Source organism: Balaenoptera ricei, chromosome 19, assembly GCF_028023285.1.
Source record: "Balaenoptera ricei isolate mBalRic1 chromosome 19, mBalRic1.hap2, whole genome shotgun sequence".
Taxonomy (NCBI): Eukaryota; Metazoa; Chordata; class Mammalia; order Artiodactyla; family Balaenopteridae; genus Balaenoptera; species Balaenoptera ricei.
This window is the reverse complement of record NC_082657.1, coordinates 51,159,418-51,179,457: the sequence shown is the minus strand read 5'-3', so window position 1 is coordinate 51,179,457 and position 20,040 is coordinate 51,159,418. Positions and strand designations below refer to the sequence as shown.

The 20,040-nt window shown below is 46.2% G+C and overlaps 1 protein-coding gene across 1 annotated transcript in view; it reads left to right on the top strand.

Annotated features, from left to right (window-relative positions):
* Positions 1 to 603: 603 nt before the first annotated feature.
* The window catches only part of FA2H (fatty acid 2-hydroxylase), an 84,939-nt gene continuing 65,502 nt past the window's right edge, over positions 604 to 20,040 (top strand). Inside the window, 1 exon segment of the mRNA XM_059904382.1 lies at positions 604 to 962. Within this exon segment, the coding sequence (XP_059760365.1) occupies positions 693 to 962 (270 nt within the window). The 5' untranslated portion in view covers positions 604 to 692.

Sequence of the window (20,040 nt, the reverse complement as noted above, 5' to 3'; positions counted from 1 at the left end):
TATTTTTTATTGTGGTAAAATATACATAATATAAAATGTACCATTTTAACCATTTTAAACTTTACAGTTCAGTGGCATTAAGCACATTCACATTGTTCTGTACACATGATTTTTTTAAAATATTACATTAAAATATTGTATATCGTGATTACTGAGTTTGGGGGCGCCAGAGGCCAGTGTCTCCCTTGCCTTACTCTAGTTCTCACGCTGCCTCCCCCACTCTTCACCCACTCCTGCAGCCTGAGGAAGGAAAACTGCAAGTTTCTCCCATAAGGCAGCAGCAGAAGAGTTATTCCGGTGGCGATCAGGCTATCGAGGACGTCCGTCCACACAGCCGCCGGCAACAGGAAGACTTGTTCCACCTGCGTCCTCCCGCCGCCTTTGCTCTCTTGCAATGAGACACACTTGGCGGGCGCTCCCTCTACCTGCCCAGGACCACCTGACGGAGGGCGGGCATCCCCTGGCCCGCCCCGCTCGGGTCGGCTGGGCGTCCTGCCGGCCAATGGGGAAGGGGCCCCTCCGGACACGGGCAGCGTCCTTAGGAGCGGCCAATGGGAGCGCGGCATGCAAATGAGCAGGTGCGGCGACGGCTGACCAGTCAAGGCGGCAGCGGCTCAGGGGATGTTAGAGGCCCGCTGGGCGGCCGCGGAGCAAACGCGCAGGCTTCGAGCTGCGAGCTCCGGTCTCCCGCCATGGCCCCCGCTCCGCCCCCCGCCGCCTCCTTCTCCCCCGCCGAGGTCCAGCGGCGCCTGGCGGCCGGCGCCTGCTGGGTCCGCTGCGGGGCCCGCCTCTACGACCTCACCGGCTTCGTGCGGCACCACCCAGGGGGCGAGCAGCTGCTGCGGGCACGGGCTGGTCAGGATGTTACCGCCGACCTGGACGGGCCACCGCACCGGCACTCGGACAACGCGCGCCGCTGGCTCGAGCAGTACTACGTGGGGGACCTGCAAGGAGACCCTCAGGTACAGCCGGGCCCTGGGGTCACACACCCTCTATTCCCCCCACCCTCCCCGCCCCAACTCGCCACTCCCCGGCAGGCCGCATTCACCTGCCCTCTAGGAGGACCCAAGGTGACAGCCTCCGCCCTCACCTCTCTTCTCTCCAGGTAACAGGTCCCTGCCTACCACCACCACCCCCAACCAGGAGTTTGCCCTTCCTCTCCAGCATTTCCCCTGACCCTCCTCTGTCTGCTACTTCTCCCACCTCCCAAGGTACCTCCTCCTTCCTACTTGTTCCTGCTGCAGCCTCTGCCATCTGACAACTTGGATCACCTTTTCCCTCCCAGCCCCTCACACACTCAATCTTTCCTTCCTGTCCCCTTATCGGCCTCTCCCTCTTCGCAACTGCGCTTCATTTCTGTTTGAATAATAGCTTCCAAGCGCACCTGTCCTCTCCTCCCCATCTCACCCTACCCCTGCATCCAAAAGGCACTGACCAGTCACCCTTCTCAGCTAGTTTGGATTTCCTGGTGCCACCCTAGTCTTGCGCAAGGGCTTCTCTGGTTGCGTGGAGAGGTTGGCGCAGTGTCTTGGGTGGCCTATGTCCTCCCACCCCTCAGACCTCCCTTTATTCCTTGTCTTGCATGCTGGCTTGGGTGTCCAGCAGAGTGACATGACAGGGTGAGCCAGTTTTGCTGGGGAGAAGAGAGTAGCACTCTGAGCTGCAGGCTGCTGTGCACCACAGGCTCGTGATTGTATTTAAGCCTCTGACTGATCCTGGGGTGGGTTTTGTTATCCCCATTTTAGGATGTGGAAACTGAGGATCAAGGAGGCACTGTAATTTGAGGTCATTTTGGAATTTGAGGTCAATTTGGAATTTGAGGTAATTTGAGCTTGTTAGTGGAAAAATCAAGCGTGTCTGATTCCAAAATCAATGGTCTCTCCATCCCAAGGATCCTTGGGCCTGGGAGATGATCCTATCCATTGGGTTCCAGGTAGGCTTGTGCCAGAGGCAAACCGACTCTTCAGGACTTCCCCAGGCCCAGCTGTAGGACTGGTGACAGTGAGGCCATCATGCTTGGACATAAACCAACAGTTGTTCCCTGCTTCTAGCTCTTGCATTCAAGATGGCCCCAGCAAGTGCTTTTAGATCTTTGGATGAAAGGACTTGCCTCTCACTGTTCCAGGTGGCTTTTCACTGGACCATCTTGCCTAATTCTTTAATCATTTATTCACTCACTCACTTGGTCCCTTAGTGATTGGCAGCACTGAGCTAGGCACTGAGGAGGTATCAATGGACAAAAGCACTACGGTCTTCGTGGACCTAACAGGCTAATGAGGTAACATACTAATCCCACAGTAATTCTTCAATTACCTGGTGCTATCAGAGTATGAATCAGGGAGAGCTTTCTGGAGAAAGTGGTACTTACCCTGGGAGCTAATCAATGGATAGGGCTTAAGCCAGGTGAAGTGTGGTGAGAAGAACCTTCCAGACAGAGGGAAAAGAATTTGTGAAGGCTCTGAAGGGTAAGGGCTTGGCAGAGTCAAGGGACAGAAATAAAACCAATGTGACCAGAGGCTGTTGGGCAAGGAGAGGGAGTGGAAGGAGGCCGGAGATCAGCCAGGGCCGCTGTGGTCAGGATTTGGGACTTGATTCTAAGAACAATGGGAAGGGGCTTCCCTGGTGGCGCAGTGGTTGAGGGTCTGCCTGCCAGTGCAGGGGACACGGGTTCGAGCCCTGGTCTGGGAGGATCCCACGTGCCACGGAATGACTGGGCCCGTGAGCCACAGTTACTGAGCCTGCGGGTCTGGAGCCTGTGCTCCGCAACGGGAGAGGCCGCGATAGTGAGAGGCCTGCGCACCGCAGTGAAGGGTGGCCCCCGCTTGCCACAGCTAGAGAAGGCCCTCGCACAGAAACGAAGACCCAAGACAGCCATAGATAAATAAATAAATAAATAAATAAATAAATTTAAAAAAAAAAAAAAAAAAAAAGAACAATGGGAAGCCAGGTAGTGGATTCAAGCAGGGGTGTGGTGTGGTCAGATTTGCATCTTCGGAAGAGCATCCTGGCTGCAATGCCAAGAAGGGGTGGAAGGAACCCAAGTCGGTGTGAGGAGACCAGGCGGGAGGCTACCCCATAGCCCAAGTGAGAGATAACGGTGACTATGACCAAGGGAAGGGGAAGGTTGAATTTGGGAGACTTCATACGTTAAATGGCAGGACTCAGCATTCTGCAGCGGGGGCCCAGTTTAATCTTGGAAGCTGATGTTAGGTGTCAGGTCATGCTGAAGGCGCAGAAGGTTTAGCCATAGATGTAACTGAAGCTGAGTGCAGGAAATGAGAGGTGGGGGCTGGAATACTAGAGACTTCCAGGCTTGTGATGGCTCATGGAAGCCATCCTACATTGTAACTGTGTCCTATAAACAGGAGCCTTAGGGTGTGGCCTCTCCTCCCAGCACCATCTAGAGCATCTCTCCTGGCTAGCTGCCCTAGATGGCTTTACCTCCCAGCTCTGCTAGCTACCCAGCACTATGGTTTGATCTGGCTTTGTTTTGCTTTGCTTTACCTGACCTTCAGAGAATACTGAGTCTAAATTTGTTTCTTACCCCTGCACTCACCTGTTACCCCAAGAGTCCCAGTGTGGCCATGTTTCAGGCATCCTTATATCTGGGCCCCCACCTGAGGATGTGGGAAAAAAACTAAAAATTAACACCACATTTACAAATCCATGGCCCAAACTTGACCAATGGCCGTAGTCACCCAATACTCCAGTTGCTCGTCAGCTTCTATCTGCTATTCTGGAAACTAGTGTAGGGTTGTCTTTATATTGGGGAAGAGAGGTATTCAGAGGAGAAATCTGGAGAAGATATCTTTTCAGAGAGAAGCCATCTTCGTAAGGGCTGAATGGAGAGAAGACATATCTGTTCTTCTCTCTGGTTAAGCCCTTCTGGCAACCCCCATGCTGCCTTCTCTACCTCTCCCGTCTCCTCCTGCTGGACCAGGGATGCTGACACCTGTTGAGGCTAGAACCCGGCTCCTGTAGCGTGAGGACCAGAAGGGGCGTTGACAGGGAAGGGGAGTGTCATGAACCAGCTCTGTTGTTTGGAGCTCACTTCTGAATGGTGCCCCTCCTTGGAGTCCTTCTTCCCAAGTGTACTCCTCAGCGGGGAGCCTGCTGGAGCTCTGCCATGAAATTCCAGGGACAAGGCTCAACCCCACTGGTTTCCCCTTTCCCCCACTTTGCCACACCCCTTCTGTATACACACTTACCCACACATTCACACTCACAGGGAAGCACACACACATGAAACAAGTCGAACTTGTTTGAGCTAACATACCGTGGGGATGAGACAAGATCTGTTGTAGCCCTGGACTTGAGGACGTGAATCAGTGATGGCTGAGCAGGGAAGCCAGGCCCTCTTCTTGATTGGGCGCTCAGGGCTCCTCACTCCAAGCTTAGATAAGAGTGGCTCACGTTGTTAGTGGGGCATGAAATCCATTGATTGAGCTGCAACCAGCAATTTTTTTAAAGAAATAGGAAAGAAAAGAACTTCGGGTCCAAACCTCCCAAGGCCATAAATACTGTTTCGCAGACTTGTCATCCATGAATCACTGTCCCAGTTTTTTTCCAAATTGGCATACGACTTGAACTATTTAATATTTATCTTTAAGTAGACTCACTTTTTATTTTACCATTTACTCACCCTAGGCAATATTACCAGGGAAATCAGGGTGTACATGCACTTTAAAAATAGAGCTATTAAAGTAAATGCTCATCCTCCTATCCCCTAAAATCCTGAGCACCGTCAGTGGAGTAAGTATCACACTTTGGAAGACACAAGGAGCAGAGCTTCTTAACCCTGGAGTTCTATGGATCATTTTCTGGGATTGATGGAAGAGATGAAATTGTGTGTAAAACATGCATGGTTGTGCGTTTTTCTGGTGAGAGAGCTGCAGCTTTCATCACAGTCCAACCAGAATCCTTCCGTCACTCCAGACCTGCCACCAAGAGGAAAATAACTGAAAGGGCAGATCATACTGCCCCCGTCTTACACACCCAGACCTTGAGGGGGCCTCCTGTGGGCAGACATCTGACCATGCCCCTGGGGAAAAGCCCTCTGTTTGAGGAGACCCTAGAGGAGGGCAAGCCCTGACTCCCCAGCCCCTGCTGTTGGGTTAACCCTACTGTCTGAATGTGTGTCGCATCCTAATCCCGCAAGGTGTATCTGTCTCTGAGTGGCTGAGAAGTCCACAGATTCTGCCACATGTGGTTCTGCCAGGCTTTGGGCGTCCAGCCATTCAGAACTTTGGAGATTGAGTCATTAAATGGGGATGGACAATAGGGAGGAGATCTAAGTGCAGGAAGACTCAGGGTCCCCGCCCCACCCGGGGCTCCGGAACAGCTTGAGCACAGCCCAGCTTGGAATGCCGGTCTGAGCTGAGAATTCAGATAAAAGCTGATGATTGGGAAACTTGCTAAACTCCCCCTGCCTGCAGAGCGGAGTGGATGTGAGAAATCTGCTAACTGAAGGGGGTCGAGATCTGCTTAGCCCACAGCAAGGCTTCCTAAGTGGGCCTGCCTGGCCAGTCAGCAGCCCCCGTCCTTTGCTACCTGCCAGGGACTTGTGAGCCCTGGCCTGCTGTGGTGCCAGGTGAGCCTTACCTGGAGGACAAAGCTAGGGCAAGCTGGGAGAGGGCCAGGGACCCAAGTCACTGTGGTTCCATGTGACCCAGGGTAAACACAGGCTCCAAGAGTGCCCCCTGGTGTCACCTCAGAATTCAGTGATTGAAGGGGCTTCGAGACCCAATTTAGGGCAAAGTTTGGAAATTAGGACTCTATGGGGGAAATAAAAAGAAATAGACAGGAATCTCAGAAACACCTGAGGGTAATCATTTCTGGAAACATTCCCAGCAAAGAACCCAAATTGATGCCTGAACAGCATCTATCATCTTCCCTTTCCTTATTTATTTATTTATCTTAAGACACACACTCACTGTTGGTCCATATGTCGTCTTCATTCATTTAGACAGACAGGAAATAAGCGTCCTGTTCTCTCTGAAACCCACCACGGCACTGAAAGTACCCTTGCCAGGGCCATCGGGACCTTCACCTGGCTAAACCTGGTGGTCAGTTCTCACCTGGCCTGGCAGCAACTCTCGACATGGCGATCGCTTCCCCCCCCCCCCCCCCCCCCCCCCCCCCCCCCCCGCTTCTTGACACACTGTCCTCAGCTGGTTTCTGGATACCTCGCCCCTTTGGTTTTCTATTGCTGCTGTAACAAATTACCACAAACTCAGTGACTTAAAGCAACACACATCTATTCTCTTATGTTTCTGGAGGGTCAGAAGTCAGAAATGAATTGGCAGGGCAGCCTTCCTTCTGGAGGCTCTAGGGGAGAACGTTTCCTCACTTTTTGCAGCTTTTAGAAGCTGCCTGTGTTCCCTGGCTCCTGGCCCCTAGCCAGCAGTCACATTGCTCTGACCTCTGCTCTCCTGTCCCTTCTCGTTCTCGGACTCTGATTCTCCTGCCTCCATCCTTATAAGGAACCCTGTGATTACACTGTGCCCCTGTCCCCCCCGCACCCCCCGACACCAGATATCCAGGATCATCTCCTCATCACAAAGTCTTTAATTTAATCACGCCTGCCAAGTCCTCTGTGCCATGTAAAGTAACACAGTCACGGGTTCCAGGTATTGGGCTGTAGATTTTGAAGGGGGGGTGCGTTATCCCACCTACTTCACCCCTTATACCCCTGGTCGTTACGGCTCAGTCTCCACTGCTAGTTTCTCTTGCTCCTCATTTCCCAGAAAAGTCACACAGTGTGTGCTCTGCTGTACAGCTTCTTTCACCCAATACTACGTCTGGGAGATCGTATTTGTGTTTTTCAACTGTTTTTCAACTGGGTTTCCAGTTCTGTTTACTCTTTCCTGTATGTGTGTTTTTCAACTGTCTCCATTCCTTGCTCTGTCCTAGAGAATCCAGAGGCTGCAGAGGGGAAAATGGGGGATAACTGGAAAAAAGCAGAGCCAGTGGCTGGGACAGACCCCATGCCCATCCTCATGAGCCTCCTTAGTCTTCCTTCCAGGACGCCTACCCACTACTACCCTACCTTGGCCAGAGCTGCGTTATGCTCATTATTGCAGCAGTCTCCTGGGCAGGTCTCTCCCTGCCAACGCTTCCTTCAGCCCGTGGCCTTGTGAAGCTTTCCAAATATGTTACAGCGGGATTCCTAAATCTTCAGTGGCTCCCGATTGCCACATCCTTTAAGTCCATCTCGAACTCTATTTCTTCCACAGAGATTCTCCTTACCTCCCCATCTAGAACTGGGTTTTTCCTTCTCCCAAACTCTCATAGCACTTGGCCTCTCCCTACATTACAGCATTCAAAATGTTCTTCCTTATTCACTGTGTTTTCACTACGTGTCTTATCTTCTCTACTAAACTGTAAACTCTCTGAAGACTGGAATTGCCTGATTCATCTGGGTTTCCCTAGGAGACAGTAGCCCACTGGTGCCTACCAGCAGGAAGTAACAAATGTCTGAATAAATGAATGAATGAGCTGCTTGGAAAACTGATATGTGTACCAGATTGAAAAGGAAAGTGGTGATATTAGCGCACACAAGATACTTCAAGTAGTAAGATGTTAAAAAAAAAAGAAAACAGAAACAAACCTCTTTCCAGTTTCTTCTTTGTTAGCTAAAAGGGTTGGGAGTTGATGGAAAGGATGGAGGACTATCAAGTGAGTCACTCATTTCTGCCTTTGCCCTCAGTTTTTCGCAGCCAGAAAGAGTTGGCAAAACGTCTTCCATGCCAGGCTACTGAAGTTCATCCCTGCCCGTGAGTCCCCTGCAAGGTTAGAAGTGAAATTAACCATAGAAAATGCCAATTGAGAGCCCTCCTCGCTCTCAGGGCTGTGACCCGTCCCCATGTGTCTGTAAGTGTCTGGAAGATGTGCATAGGCAGGACCCAGGTTCCTGGGTTTCCAGTTCTGTTTACTCTTTCCTGTGTCTTTTCATGCAAAATTCTCTAAAGCGTGTCATCTCCGAATGGTGATTCTCAATCTTCTCTAATTGCTGCTCAACTAAGATGGGCAGAAGGTTCTAACGACCGTTTCCCCACCTGCTCTTGCCCTCTGATGGAAAACGAACTCAGTCATAGTAACAAGACTGGGGAACAACAAAATTGATGCTAGCAACAGCCATAAAGCTATCATTGAGAAATAGAAACCTCATACTCAGGATTTGTTGTTGTGAAGCATTGCCCTGAAACATAATTATTCAAATGCTTTGTTTTCTGACTTCGATAGTATTTATATTGCAAGGTGTTAAAATAGCAGTACCAGATAAGCAAATTTGGGGGAATGTGTTTTGAACTACGATGCATACAGAATGTCTTAAGGTCCTGTTAGAGGAAAGCTAGTAGCCAAAAATTCCTTTGATGGAAGTACCTGTGACTACACACTTAGAGTGAACCATGTAATCTACAACAAATGTGGTTGATAATTACCTAAGTGAATTAGTCATAGTTTCTCCTTTAAAACAAATTGAATTTAAAGGGAGTAGAGTTCTAGTTCTGTACATTCTTCTATGCCCAGCAGAACCTTTTTAACATTGCTTAGCATCGCATGATGCTTACCTTTCCCACTGGAAAATGGAATTGGAGATTTTAGGGATCTCTAGTAATGGCTAGCTTTGTTTTATAAATCCCAAATGTGAATAGTCCATAATAACCCACTTAGTTGCTAATAAATAGCACCTAGTCTTATGTAATAATGAATGTCTATGAAACAAGCATCATTTACCCACAAAGATCAAAGAAAGACCTCACATTTTTAAATCAAGTTAAGGCCCACACTTTGAGACTGGCTACCATGGAGGAATAAGGAGAAGTTACATTTAGCTGAATAAATACAGCTTCCATGATCCCAAGTTAGGCACCAGGACAGACCAACCGGATTTAGTTGTTGCTTCCCCATGTCCTGGGCAAGACCCTTTGGAGTGCCAGGTGTAAAAGATGATGCAGGTTGGAGACAGGGTGCCATAAAAAAATTCAGTTGTTCTTAAACCTGAGTAGGAAAGTCCTTGACTCCTAGGATTAAAGGTCACTTAAAGTGAATCTACTTTAAATGAAGACCAAAATTTCATAGAAAATGGACCAAGTGGTTGAGAGAAGGAAATTGATTCTCTTTAAAAATGAAACTGAAAAGTTTTTTTTGTTGTTTGCTTTAGTTTATTTTAACCTGACAGCAAGGGACTTCCCTGGCGGCCCAGTGGCTAGGACTCTGTGCTTGCACTGCAAGGGACACGGGTTTGATCCCTGGTCGGGCAACTAAGATCCCGCAAGCCCCGTGGCACAGCCAAAAAAAAAAATCTGACAGCAAAATTAAGATTGCACTTGGGTGCTGATTCTTAAATTGAGCAAATAATGAATCAAGTAGTGTTATTTTGCGCATGTGTGGTTTTTCTGACAAAAACGTATGAAAGCACATTGTGACATTCTAAACATTGCATTAGCTGTTCACAGTGTGATCATAAAGGTCATTTTAGAGACTTCCCTGGTGCTGCAGTGGTTAAGAATCCACCTGCCAGGGCTTCCCTGGTGGCTTAGTGGTTGAGAATCCGCCTGCCAATGCAGGGGACACAGGTTCGAGCCCTGGTCTAGGAGGATCCCACATGCCGCGGAGCAACTAAGCCCGTGCACCACAACTACTGAGCCTGCGCTCCAGAGCCCGCGAGCCACAACTACTGAGCCCGCGTGCCACAACTACCGAAGCCTGCGTGCCTAGAGCCGGTGCTCCGCAACAAGAGAGGCCACTGCAATGAGAAGCTCATGCACCGCAGTGAAGAGTGGCCCTGCTCGCTGCAACTAGAGAAAGCCGTGCGCAGCAACGAAGACCCAATGCAGCCAAAAAAGAATAAATAAATAAAAAAAAAAAAAAAAAAAAGAATCCACCTGCCAATGCAGGGGACGCAGGATTGATCCCTGCTCTGGGAAGATCCCACATGCAGTGGAGCAACTAAGCCCGTGCGCCACAACTACTGAGCCCGTGAGCCACAAGTACTGCAGCCCACGTGCCTAGAGCCCATGCTCTGCAACAAGAGAAGCCACCGCAATGAGAAGCCCGTGCACCACAACAAAGAGTAGCCCCTGCTCACCACAACTAGAGAAAGTCCGCGTGCAGCAATGAAGACCCAATGCAGCCAAAATTTTAAAATTTTTTAAAAAAGGTCATTTTAGCAAGAGTATTTAAGGGCTAAGGATCTCTTTTGATCCTTTAATAAACAAGTCCTCCTCTTTTGAAGGGCCTCATCCTTTGTTGATTACCTGTGTTTCAGTGTTAAACAGCCTGGCTTTGCCAGATCCTTATTTGGCAGTGGAACTGTAACTAAAACAGTTTTCTCTCACTTTCATTGACTTCATGAAATTTTCTAAGTTTTTGCATTGATTTTGCATTTTCACTTTGCAATCAGTTTGCATTTTGTTATATTGTATACTGTCAGGTGGTAGTAACCCCAGCCATCACTTTGTCCCTCCTTTTCTCTATTGTGATAATTACCCATGAACATAGTTCATACAAAAATTTAAATCATTTAAAGTAATGTGCAAAAAATAATATTGAGTGCCCCTCCCAACCTAGTCCCTGTGTAAACACTACCAACAATTTCTTATGTGGCCTCAGAGAAACACATATATTATTCTATTTCCCACATAAAGGAGTTGTATGGTACAGGCTGCTTGGCAACTTGCGGCTTTTTTCACCTAATGACATGTTTTGTACTTCCTTCCACATCAGCAATAAAAGTTTTCCTCATTCTTTCTTCCAGTCCAAGAGCATGGGATATCTTTCCATTTCTTTGAATCCTCTTTGATTTCCTTTATTTTATTTATTTATTTATGTTTCAGTTGGGTCTTCATTGCTGTGCACAGGCTTTCTCTAGTTGCGTCGAGCGGGGGCTACTTTTCGTTGAGGTGCGCGGGCTTCTCATTGCAGTGGCTTCTCTCGTGGCGGAGCACGGGCTCTAGGTGCCCGGGCTCAGTAGTTGTGGCTCGCTGGCTCTAGAGCACAGGCTCAGTAATTGTGGCGCACAGGCTTAGTTGCTCCGTGGCATGTGAGATCTTCCTGGACCAGGATTGAACCCATATCCCCAGCACTGGCAGGCAGATTCTTAACCACTGCACCACCAGGGAAGTCCCTTGATTTCCTTTATTAATGTTTTAGTTCTCAGCATATAAGTCTTTCACCTCCTTGGTCAGGTTTTTTCCTAGGTATGTTTTTGGGGTGGGGTGATTTTAAAAGTTATTGTTTTTTTACATTCCCTTTCTGATATTTCATTGTTAATGTAGAAAAATGCAACTGATTTCTGAATATTAATCTTGTTTCCTGCTACTTTTCTGAGTTCATTTATTAGATCTAGTAGTCTTTGTGTGGAGTGCTTAGGGTTTTCTATATATAGTATCATGTCATCTGCATATATTGACAGTTTTACCTCTTCCCTTCCAATTTGGATACGTTTTATTTCTTTTTCTTCTCTGATTGCTGTGGTTGGGACTTCCAATACTATGTTAAATAGAAGTGGTGAGAGTGGGCATCCTTGTCTTGTTCCAGATTTTAGTGGGAAGGTTTTCAGCTTGTCACTGTTGAGTATTATATTGGCTGTGGGTTTGTCATAAATGGCTTTTATTATGTTGAGCTATGTTCCCTCTATACCCACTTTGGTGAGAGTTTTTATCATGAATGGATGCTGAATTTTGTCACATGCTTTCTCTGCATCTATTGAGATGGTCATGTGGTTTTTGACTTTTCTTTTGTTTATGTGGTGTATTACATTGATTGATTTGCATATGTTGAACCACCCTTGTGAACTTGGGATGAATCCCACTTGGTCGTGGTGTACGATCTTTTTTATGTGTTGTTGGATTCGGTTTGCTAATATTTTGTTGAGAATTTTTGCATCTGTATTCATCAAAGATATTGGTCTGTAATTGTCTTTTTTGGTGGTATCTTTTCTGGTTTTGGTGTCAGTGTGATGGTGGCTTAAGAGACTGTCTTTGGGAGTGTTCCCTCCTCTTCAATCTTTTGGAAGAGTTTGAGAAGAATCAGTATAAGTTCTTCTTTGTTTGTTTGGTAGAATTCTCCTGTGAAGCTATCTGGTCCTGGACTTTTTTTGTAGGGAGTTTTTTTTATTACAGATTCTATTTCACGTCTAGTGATTGGTCTCTTCAAATTATTTCCTCTTGATTCAATTTTGGTGGGCTGTATGTTTCTAGAAGGTTGTCCATTTCTTCTAGGTTGTCAACATTCTTTCTGATAGCTGTCCCTATTGATGTTTTTCCTTATTTTATCAATGCTACAAGAAGCATCCTTACATAATCATTTTGCACACATATGCAAATAAATTTGTAATATAGAGTCCTAGACGTGAAATTTCTAAATCAAAATTATATCCATTTTGTGTTTTGATGGATATTGCCAAATTGCCCTCTAAAAAGGTTGTACCAATTAAAACTCCCTCCAAAAGCATACAAGAATGCCTGTTCCTTCACACCCTCACCAATGCTGTGTACTACCAATATTTTTAATCTTTGCCAATGGGTGAAAAAAATTGCTCCCTGTTCAAATTTTCATTTATATGAATTATGAGAGAGTGAGTGTCTTTTTATACATTTCTAAATTATTTGCACCTTTTTGGTAAACTGCATGTTCAGGTCCTTTGTACATCTGTACTGGATAGTTGATCTTTTTCTTATTGATTTATATCACTGTTTATATATAAAGAATATTAGCCTATTTTCCATCATACATAATACTACTTGTCTTCCAGCTCTCATTTGTCTTTTGGCTTGTTTAATTTTTTTTTTTTCTCCATTTAAACCTTTCAGTTTTCCATGTAGTAAAAGCTGTCATCTTATCATTCTTAGAAAGACCACCTCTACTTTATGATTTTATATATAAAAGCAAGCAAAAAATATTTTGTATCCTGCTCATAGTTTTTATCCTTAATGATTCTGTTGTTGTTTGTTTTTGCTTAAATGTTTTATCTACCTGGATTTTTTTTTTTTTTTTTTGGTGTAAAGAACAAAATAGAGATTATTATAGGTTTATATTTTTCCAAATGACCAACTGGTTATTCCAGTAGATTTATGGAATAATCTATCTTTTCTCACTGATTTAAAACAAAAACCTTTATCACACATCAAACATTCACAGATATATTTTGGTCTATTCTTGGACTCTATGCTATACTAATGAAATCACTCATTTTCTTATTAGGTTTTAGCCATTCGGGTTTTTTTCCCCTTTCCTCCTTCTGTTCCATTCCATCCTGCTCCCACCTGCTCCACTAGAGAAAGCAAAGGGCAGGACAAGAGCTGAGCATCAATTCTGGACCATGTTGCCAGCCTTGGGGAAATACGGTCAAGTCTGACTTTCAGGAGCTGCGGCTGCCCAGGACGCCCTGACCCTGATGTCGTGTGGCTGGAGCCGGGAGGAAGTGTCTCAGGGAAGCTCACACAGGCTGCAGCCGCAGTCCGAAAGCCCATGGGAAGGGGGGATGCACAGTGGGTGTGCAGTGGTTGTGGAATGGTAGTGATTTCAGCAGGGAATGCAAGGATGAGGAGGGGTGTGGAGGGAATGTCTGGAGGCAGCCTTGCCGCTGGAACTCAGCATGGGGGCGGGTCCTTTGTACCTTTCCTGCTTTGTGTCCACAGCTTGTAGTTGGAGGAGGGGCCTACAGGTCAAGTTCTATGTGTGTATGAACAGGGGAGGCTAGGAGAGCCGGGAAGGAGCCCTATCAGGGAAACTGGCACCTCTCTTGTAAAGCCCTGTAAATCTAAAACTTCTTGTCCCTCTGGTCAAGGGAACTGAATACTTATCCCCCTCTACCTTCCTTTCATCAAAATCAAATAAGACCTTACTAAAAATAGATTCCTGGGACTTTCTGGGATGGTGGAAATGTCCTACATCTTGATGTGGGCATTGGCTGCAAGGAGGCATATAATTGTCAAAACATATCAAACAATATACTTAAGATTGGTAATTTTTTACTATATGAAGTTTATACCCAATTTTTTTAAAGGAGGCAAATAAATTTAACACATATTTAGTAATTGCTTCTAAAGATATGACCTCATGATTGCAAGTGTTAGATGTTGGTATACACCAGCCTTTAAAATTTGCTTTTTTTTTTTTTAATCATTTTACCGTTGAGTAGTATTGTCTGAAGGTCTATCAGCTAGAGATTAGAAACCTTAGCTCAATTAAAAGCATGAAAACTCTGACAGGTTAAAAGGGTTGTCTCTGGTCATTCAGATCTTAATGTCAATCACGTAAATCAGGTTTTTTTCCTGCTAGAACTGGGAAGAATTGGAGCACACTGAGGGAATGCTGGTTTGGATTTTGTGGTGAGGAGATGGCTTTGGAGAAAGGCTCTGGGAAGCAGGGAGGTCCCAGTGGGGTGTCGTTTGGGTAATAGGAGCATACTGTGACGTAGGGACTGGGTTTCCAAGAGCCTTGGGGGGAGGGCAGTGAGACTACCTGGTAGGGAGGTGCAAGGATCAACATTTTACTTAGGACTGTCCACATACTGTGAGGCACTTCTTTGTCCTCTGATCTTCCTCTTTCAGACATATACAGAATACTACAGAAGTGGAATCACACAGTATATACAGGCAGACCTTGTTTTATTGCACTTCACTTTGTTGTACTTCGCAGATACTGCATTTTTTTTTTTTTTAATTGAAGGTTTGTGGCAACCCTGCGTCAAGCAAGTCTATCGATGCCGTTTTTCCAACAGAATTTGCTCACTTTGTGTCTCCGTGTCACATTTTGGTAATTCTTACAATATTTCAAACCCTCTTACAGCAAAAAGGTAATAACTCCCTGAGGGCTCAGGTGATGGTTAGCATTTTTTAGCAATAAAGTATTTTTTAATTAAGGTATGTACCAAAAATGCTTCTAAAAAGAAAGAATAGAATGTGAATGGCAGGACCTAGGTAGTAGGAATACAGGTATTCACGGTGAGATTCTTTCACCTTGGCTGCATGTTTAAATTGTTTCATAATAAAAAGTTGGAAAAATACTGGGTAGTTACATCATGGACATCACTCCCAAATATGTTCTTAAAGGATGAGTGGGAAAATAAAACAAGGTAACAGCACATGAATGGTTACGTGTAACAAGGCATCACATTTCTAGTGATATTGTATTAGTTTCCTAGAGCAGCTGTAACAAAATACCACAAAGTGGGTACTTAAAATAACAGGAATTTATTCTCACCATTCTAGATGCTAGAAGTCTGAAATCAAGGAGTTGGCAAGGTTGGTTCCTTCTGGAGGCTCTAAGGGAAAATCTGTTCCTTGCCTCTTTCCTAGCTTCTGGTGGGGCCGGCAATGCTTGGTGTTCCTTGGCTTGTGGATACATCACTCCAATCTCTTCAACCATCTGCACAAAAGCATTCTTCCCTGTGTCTCTGCATCTGTGTCTCCAAGTTTCCCCTCTTCTTACTAGACACCAGTCATATTGGACTCAGAGCCCACCCTAACTCAGTATGACCTCATGAGAACATGATCAGTGCAAAGACACTATGTCCAAATAAAGTCACATTCACAAGGTTCTGGGTGGACATGAATTTGGCAGGGGTGGGGTGCAGAGAGATACTATTCCTCCCAATACAGATATCGTTAAACAACTTCTGCCGCTCAAATAACCTAGAAGGAAGTGAATGTGATAGGCACTGGAGAACTGCGTTATATTTCAGAAAAATGGCACTAGTAGCAACAGAGATTCTAATATTTTAAGACTTGTGTGAAAAGTTTGATGTTTCACTGGGGTTGAAAAAATAGACATAAAACTAAATTAGAGAATTAATTGCCATAAGGATATATATATATATATATATATATATATATACACACACACACATACACACACATATAGATATATATATGTGTGTGTGTATGTGTATGTATGTGTATATGTATATATATATATATATATATATTTCATATTCTTGGGCCATTCCCCAAATCTACAAAATCAGAATCTCTGAGGGCAAGACCCCAGAAATCTATACTTTTAACAAGCTCTCTGTGTGCCTTAGAAGCAACATAAAGTTTGCAACCCACTGTCCTAGAAGGCTAAGGGCAGAGGGAAAATGGAGATGGAAAAGCTGGAGTCACTGAAAGTGGCTCAGTAGGTAGATCTGTTGGAATTACTGAAGAATCAGCGTCCCCAAGCTCCCAGAGTGGAGCTTAGTGCAGAGCAGTTGTGTGGTGGGTGCTGAATTGGCAGCCCATCCTATTCCCCTCCAGGAGAGAGGAGGAGCTGGGGATCTGCAGCTCTGGGTCTAGCTCTGGGTCTTACCAGCTACATGACATCGCATGAGTCACTAAACCTCTCTTGGCCTTGATTTCCTTATTCCTTGCATCACTACAGGATTTTCTGCGGCTTCAATGACATCATGTGAGCTCTGTAAGACAGAACATGTAGATTAAACTGAGATAGATGATTACGAGCCCCTTTAGCCCAGCTTCTGCTAAGAAAAGGCAGATTCCTGTTAGGCGGTGAGGGATGGATGCTTTTAGGATCTGAGTTGCTATGTGCTCAGACTCTCTTGGGTGAGGCCACTTACCCCCTGGAGGAGCTGGAGAGTGGTGGCATTCAGTCTCTCAGAGTTACCCCTCCCCCCAGCTAGGGCATGTGGGGTCTGCACCAACCTGCTGTCCTCATTCTGTCTTCACCTGGACAAGTACAATGTTGGACTGTGGACACGCGCCCTGGTCAGGGACAGTTGGTCTCTGAAACAGAGGCTGGCGACCGCCCCAGTGGTCCCAGGGGCTTGCAGGGCTGCCTCTTTCTCCCCACCGTTCCTTCCTCTATTCACCTGCAAACATAGTGGATATAGTCTCATCATGCCCAGACCAAGCTCGATACTGGGGATAAAAAGACAACTGGTCACTGCCCTCATGGGGAGTACCTACCAGTAGATGGAGGGAGATATATAGGACAATTACAGGTGGTGGCAAGAGCTGTAACAGAGTATATTTTAGATAGATAGATAGACAGACCGATAGACAGACAGAAAATATATTTTAGATCAGGGGGCTGTGACAGAGTCACAGCTGCAGCTTCTGATGGGGATGGTCAGGGAAGGCTTCTCTGGGGAACTGATATATGATGGATGAAAAGGAGCTGTCATAAGAACTGGGTGAAAAAGCATTCTAGGGCTTCCCTGGTGGCGCAGTGGTTAAGAATCCGCCTGCCAATGCAGGGGACACGGGTTCGAGCCCTGGTCTGGGAAGATCCCACATGCCGCGGAGCAACTAGGCCCGTGAGCCACAACTACTGAGCCTGCGTGTCTGGAGCCTGTGCTCCGCAACAGGAGAGGCCGCGATAGTGAGAGGCCCGCACACCGCGATGAAGAGTGGCCCCCGCTCACCGCAACTAGAGAAAGCCCTCGCACAGAAACGAAGACCCAACACAGCCAAAAATAAATATAAATAAATAAATAAATAAAAATTAAAAAAAAAAAAGCATTCTAGGCAGAGGAACAGCAAGTATAAAGGTCCTGGGGTCTGGCAGGATTGGTGACATCAGGCATCCAAAAGGCGGCTCTGCTGTTGCTGGAGTGTTGTGGGCGACGGGGAGTGTGGCGTGGGCTAAAGTGGGGAGTAAGCAGGAGCCCTACCTCAGCGGGGCTCATAGGTCATTGTAGGGGGCTTAGATTTTACTCTGAGAGCAAGGGGCTGGAGGACTTGAAGTGGAACACTGACAAAGTTGGTCTGTAGTTTATTAGATCATTCTGGCTGCCATGTGGATGGTAGCTTGAAGGGAGACAAGAGTGTAAACAGGGAGCTTCCCTGGTGGCACAGTGGTTAAGAATCCGCCTGCCAATGCAGGGGACACGGGTTCAAGCCCTGGTCCGGGAAGATCTCACATGCCGCGGAGCAACTAAGCCCCTGCGCCACAACTACTGAGCCTGCGTGCCACAACTACTGAGGCCCACACACCTAGAGCCTGTGCTCCACAGCAACAGAGGCCACCGCGATGAGAGACCCACGCACCACAATGGAGAGTAGCCCCCGCTCGCCGCACCTAGGGAGAGCCCACGTGCAGCAGCAAAGACCCAACACAGCCAAAAATAAATAAATTAATTAATTAATTAATTTAAAAAGAGTGGAAACAGGAAGAGAGCTAAGAGGCCATCACTGTTGTCCAGATGACAAAAAGAGGTGGCCTGGACTGGGAGGCCATTGGGACAGAAAGAAGTAGATAGAAATTGGAAATGTCTTCTTGAGGGATTAAACATTGGGAGTGAGGGAAAGAGAGGAGTTGAGGGTGACATCAAGGTTTTGACCTGAGCAATTAGGTGGTTTGATTTGTGGAATGATGAATACTGGGATGGGGGTCCCTGGTTTGGGATGGGGCAATTAAAGTTCACTAGGACCCTATTAGGTTTGAGATGCCCAGGAAACACCCAGGTAGAGATTTCAAATAGTAGTTGAATATATGAGTCCAGAACTCTGGTGTCCAATATGGTAGCCACTAGGCACATGTGGCAATTTAATTTTAAATTAAATAAATAAAAATGCAGTTCCTCAGTCACACTAACTACATTTCAAGTGCTCAGTAGACACATGTGGCTAGTGACTACTGTATTGGACACGACAGATCTAGAACATTCCCATCATTGCAGAAAGTTCTCTTGGGCAAAAAAGCGTTGGTCTGAGCTGTGGCCCAGAGTCACAAAGGCATTTCTCTCTAGGACAGTGGCATCCTAATCTGGTGATTCGGGGCCAGAAAGCTGGTGTCCCTGCATCCTTCTCAAGTAGCTCCTTCGTGCTCTCTCTCTACATGATCACACCAGATCATGTATTCAGTGATGTCCCTGACATGCGGCCATGTCAGAGAGGCACTGGCCACCCAGGAGGACAAGTTGCCGTGAGGCTGATCAAGGACATCATCCCCTGGAGCTGAGCATCATTAGAGTGATGAGTATAAACACATGAGCATAAAACGTGGAGTGTAGGCTGTTACTCATGAGGCGGTACCAGTTCTAGGGCTCACTGTGCAGACTTGGCTAGTTTGAGAAATGTGCAGTGGATTTGGAAGTTGTCAGGATAAATGAGGGTGGAAAAGAAGACAGGTTTAGAGTTCAACAGTCTTGTGTTCCTGAACTAACTGTGTCCCTGGAGGTGAGCCAGTCAACCTCTTGAACATCAAACATCCTCAGCTACAAATGGGAGAAGATTCCATGCCTGAGCAGGAAGAGGGGGAAATTGCTTGAATAAGTAAAAAGAAGTAGTGGGTATAAGGTTGTTTTTTGTTGTTGTTTTTATTGTTTTGTTTACAAAACAGTTCAATGACTTTTATTGTTCCTGGCAATATAATCATTTGCCATTTTTTGTAAACAAAGGAGAACAACAGTATTTTTGTTTCTTAAATTATTAGATTATAAAAGCCACATTTAGGAATCTTGTCTCTGGAATAGTGATATATGAGGTTATTTGTAAATCAATGGTCTTGTTTCTCCTTTAATAAAACAGCAAAATAGTATTTTTGAGATTAATCCTTACAGACGGAGTGTTACATCTGAAATTGTTTTTTTTATAGAAGTTGGGTCAGTCAGGAGATAATATATTTTAGATGGCTTAAGTGTGTCTTCCCTGTGGATAGCACATTCTGTAAGCCCACCTGAGGTGCCTTGAGGTCTGAGACTTGAGAGACCACAGTCTAGAAATGTCCCGTGGAATCTGCAAAAGGCTAAACCTTGAGGAGCTCATTTCCTGCAGTTGCTGACGCTGCTCATCAGAGTTGAAGCTCTGGTCCCACCCATCCTACCACTGCAGGCGAGGCAGGGTTTTGTAAGGCAGGACCAAGGAGGTGAGCCTCAGAGAGCTTCCCTGGTCCCCCCCTGACCATGCCCAGGTCAACCTCCCCAGCCCAGGCTCCCAGATGGAATTTTCCCCTCGGGCTGTTCCAAATCCCTGAGTTAGGCTTTCATTGGGAAAAAACTGTGTCCGCTTGACTCTTGGTGACTTCCTGGAAATGGTGCCCTCATCTAAGGTTAGAGGCTAGAGCAGAAGGGATCTACCTGGATACAGA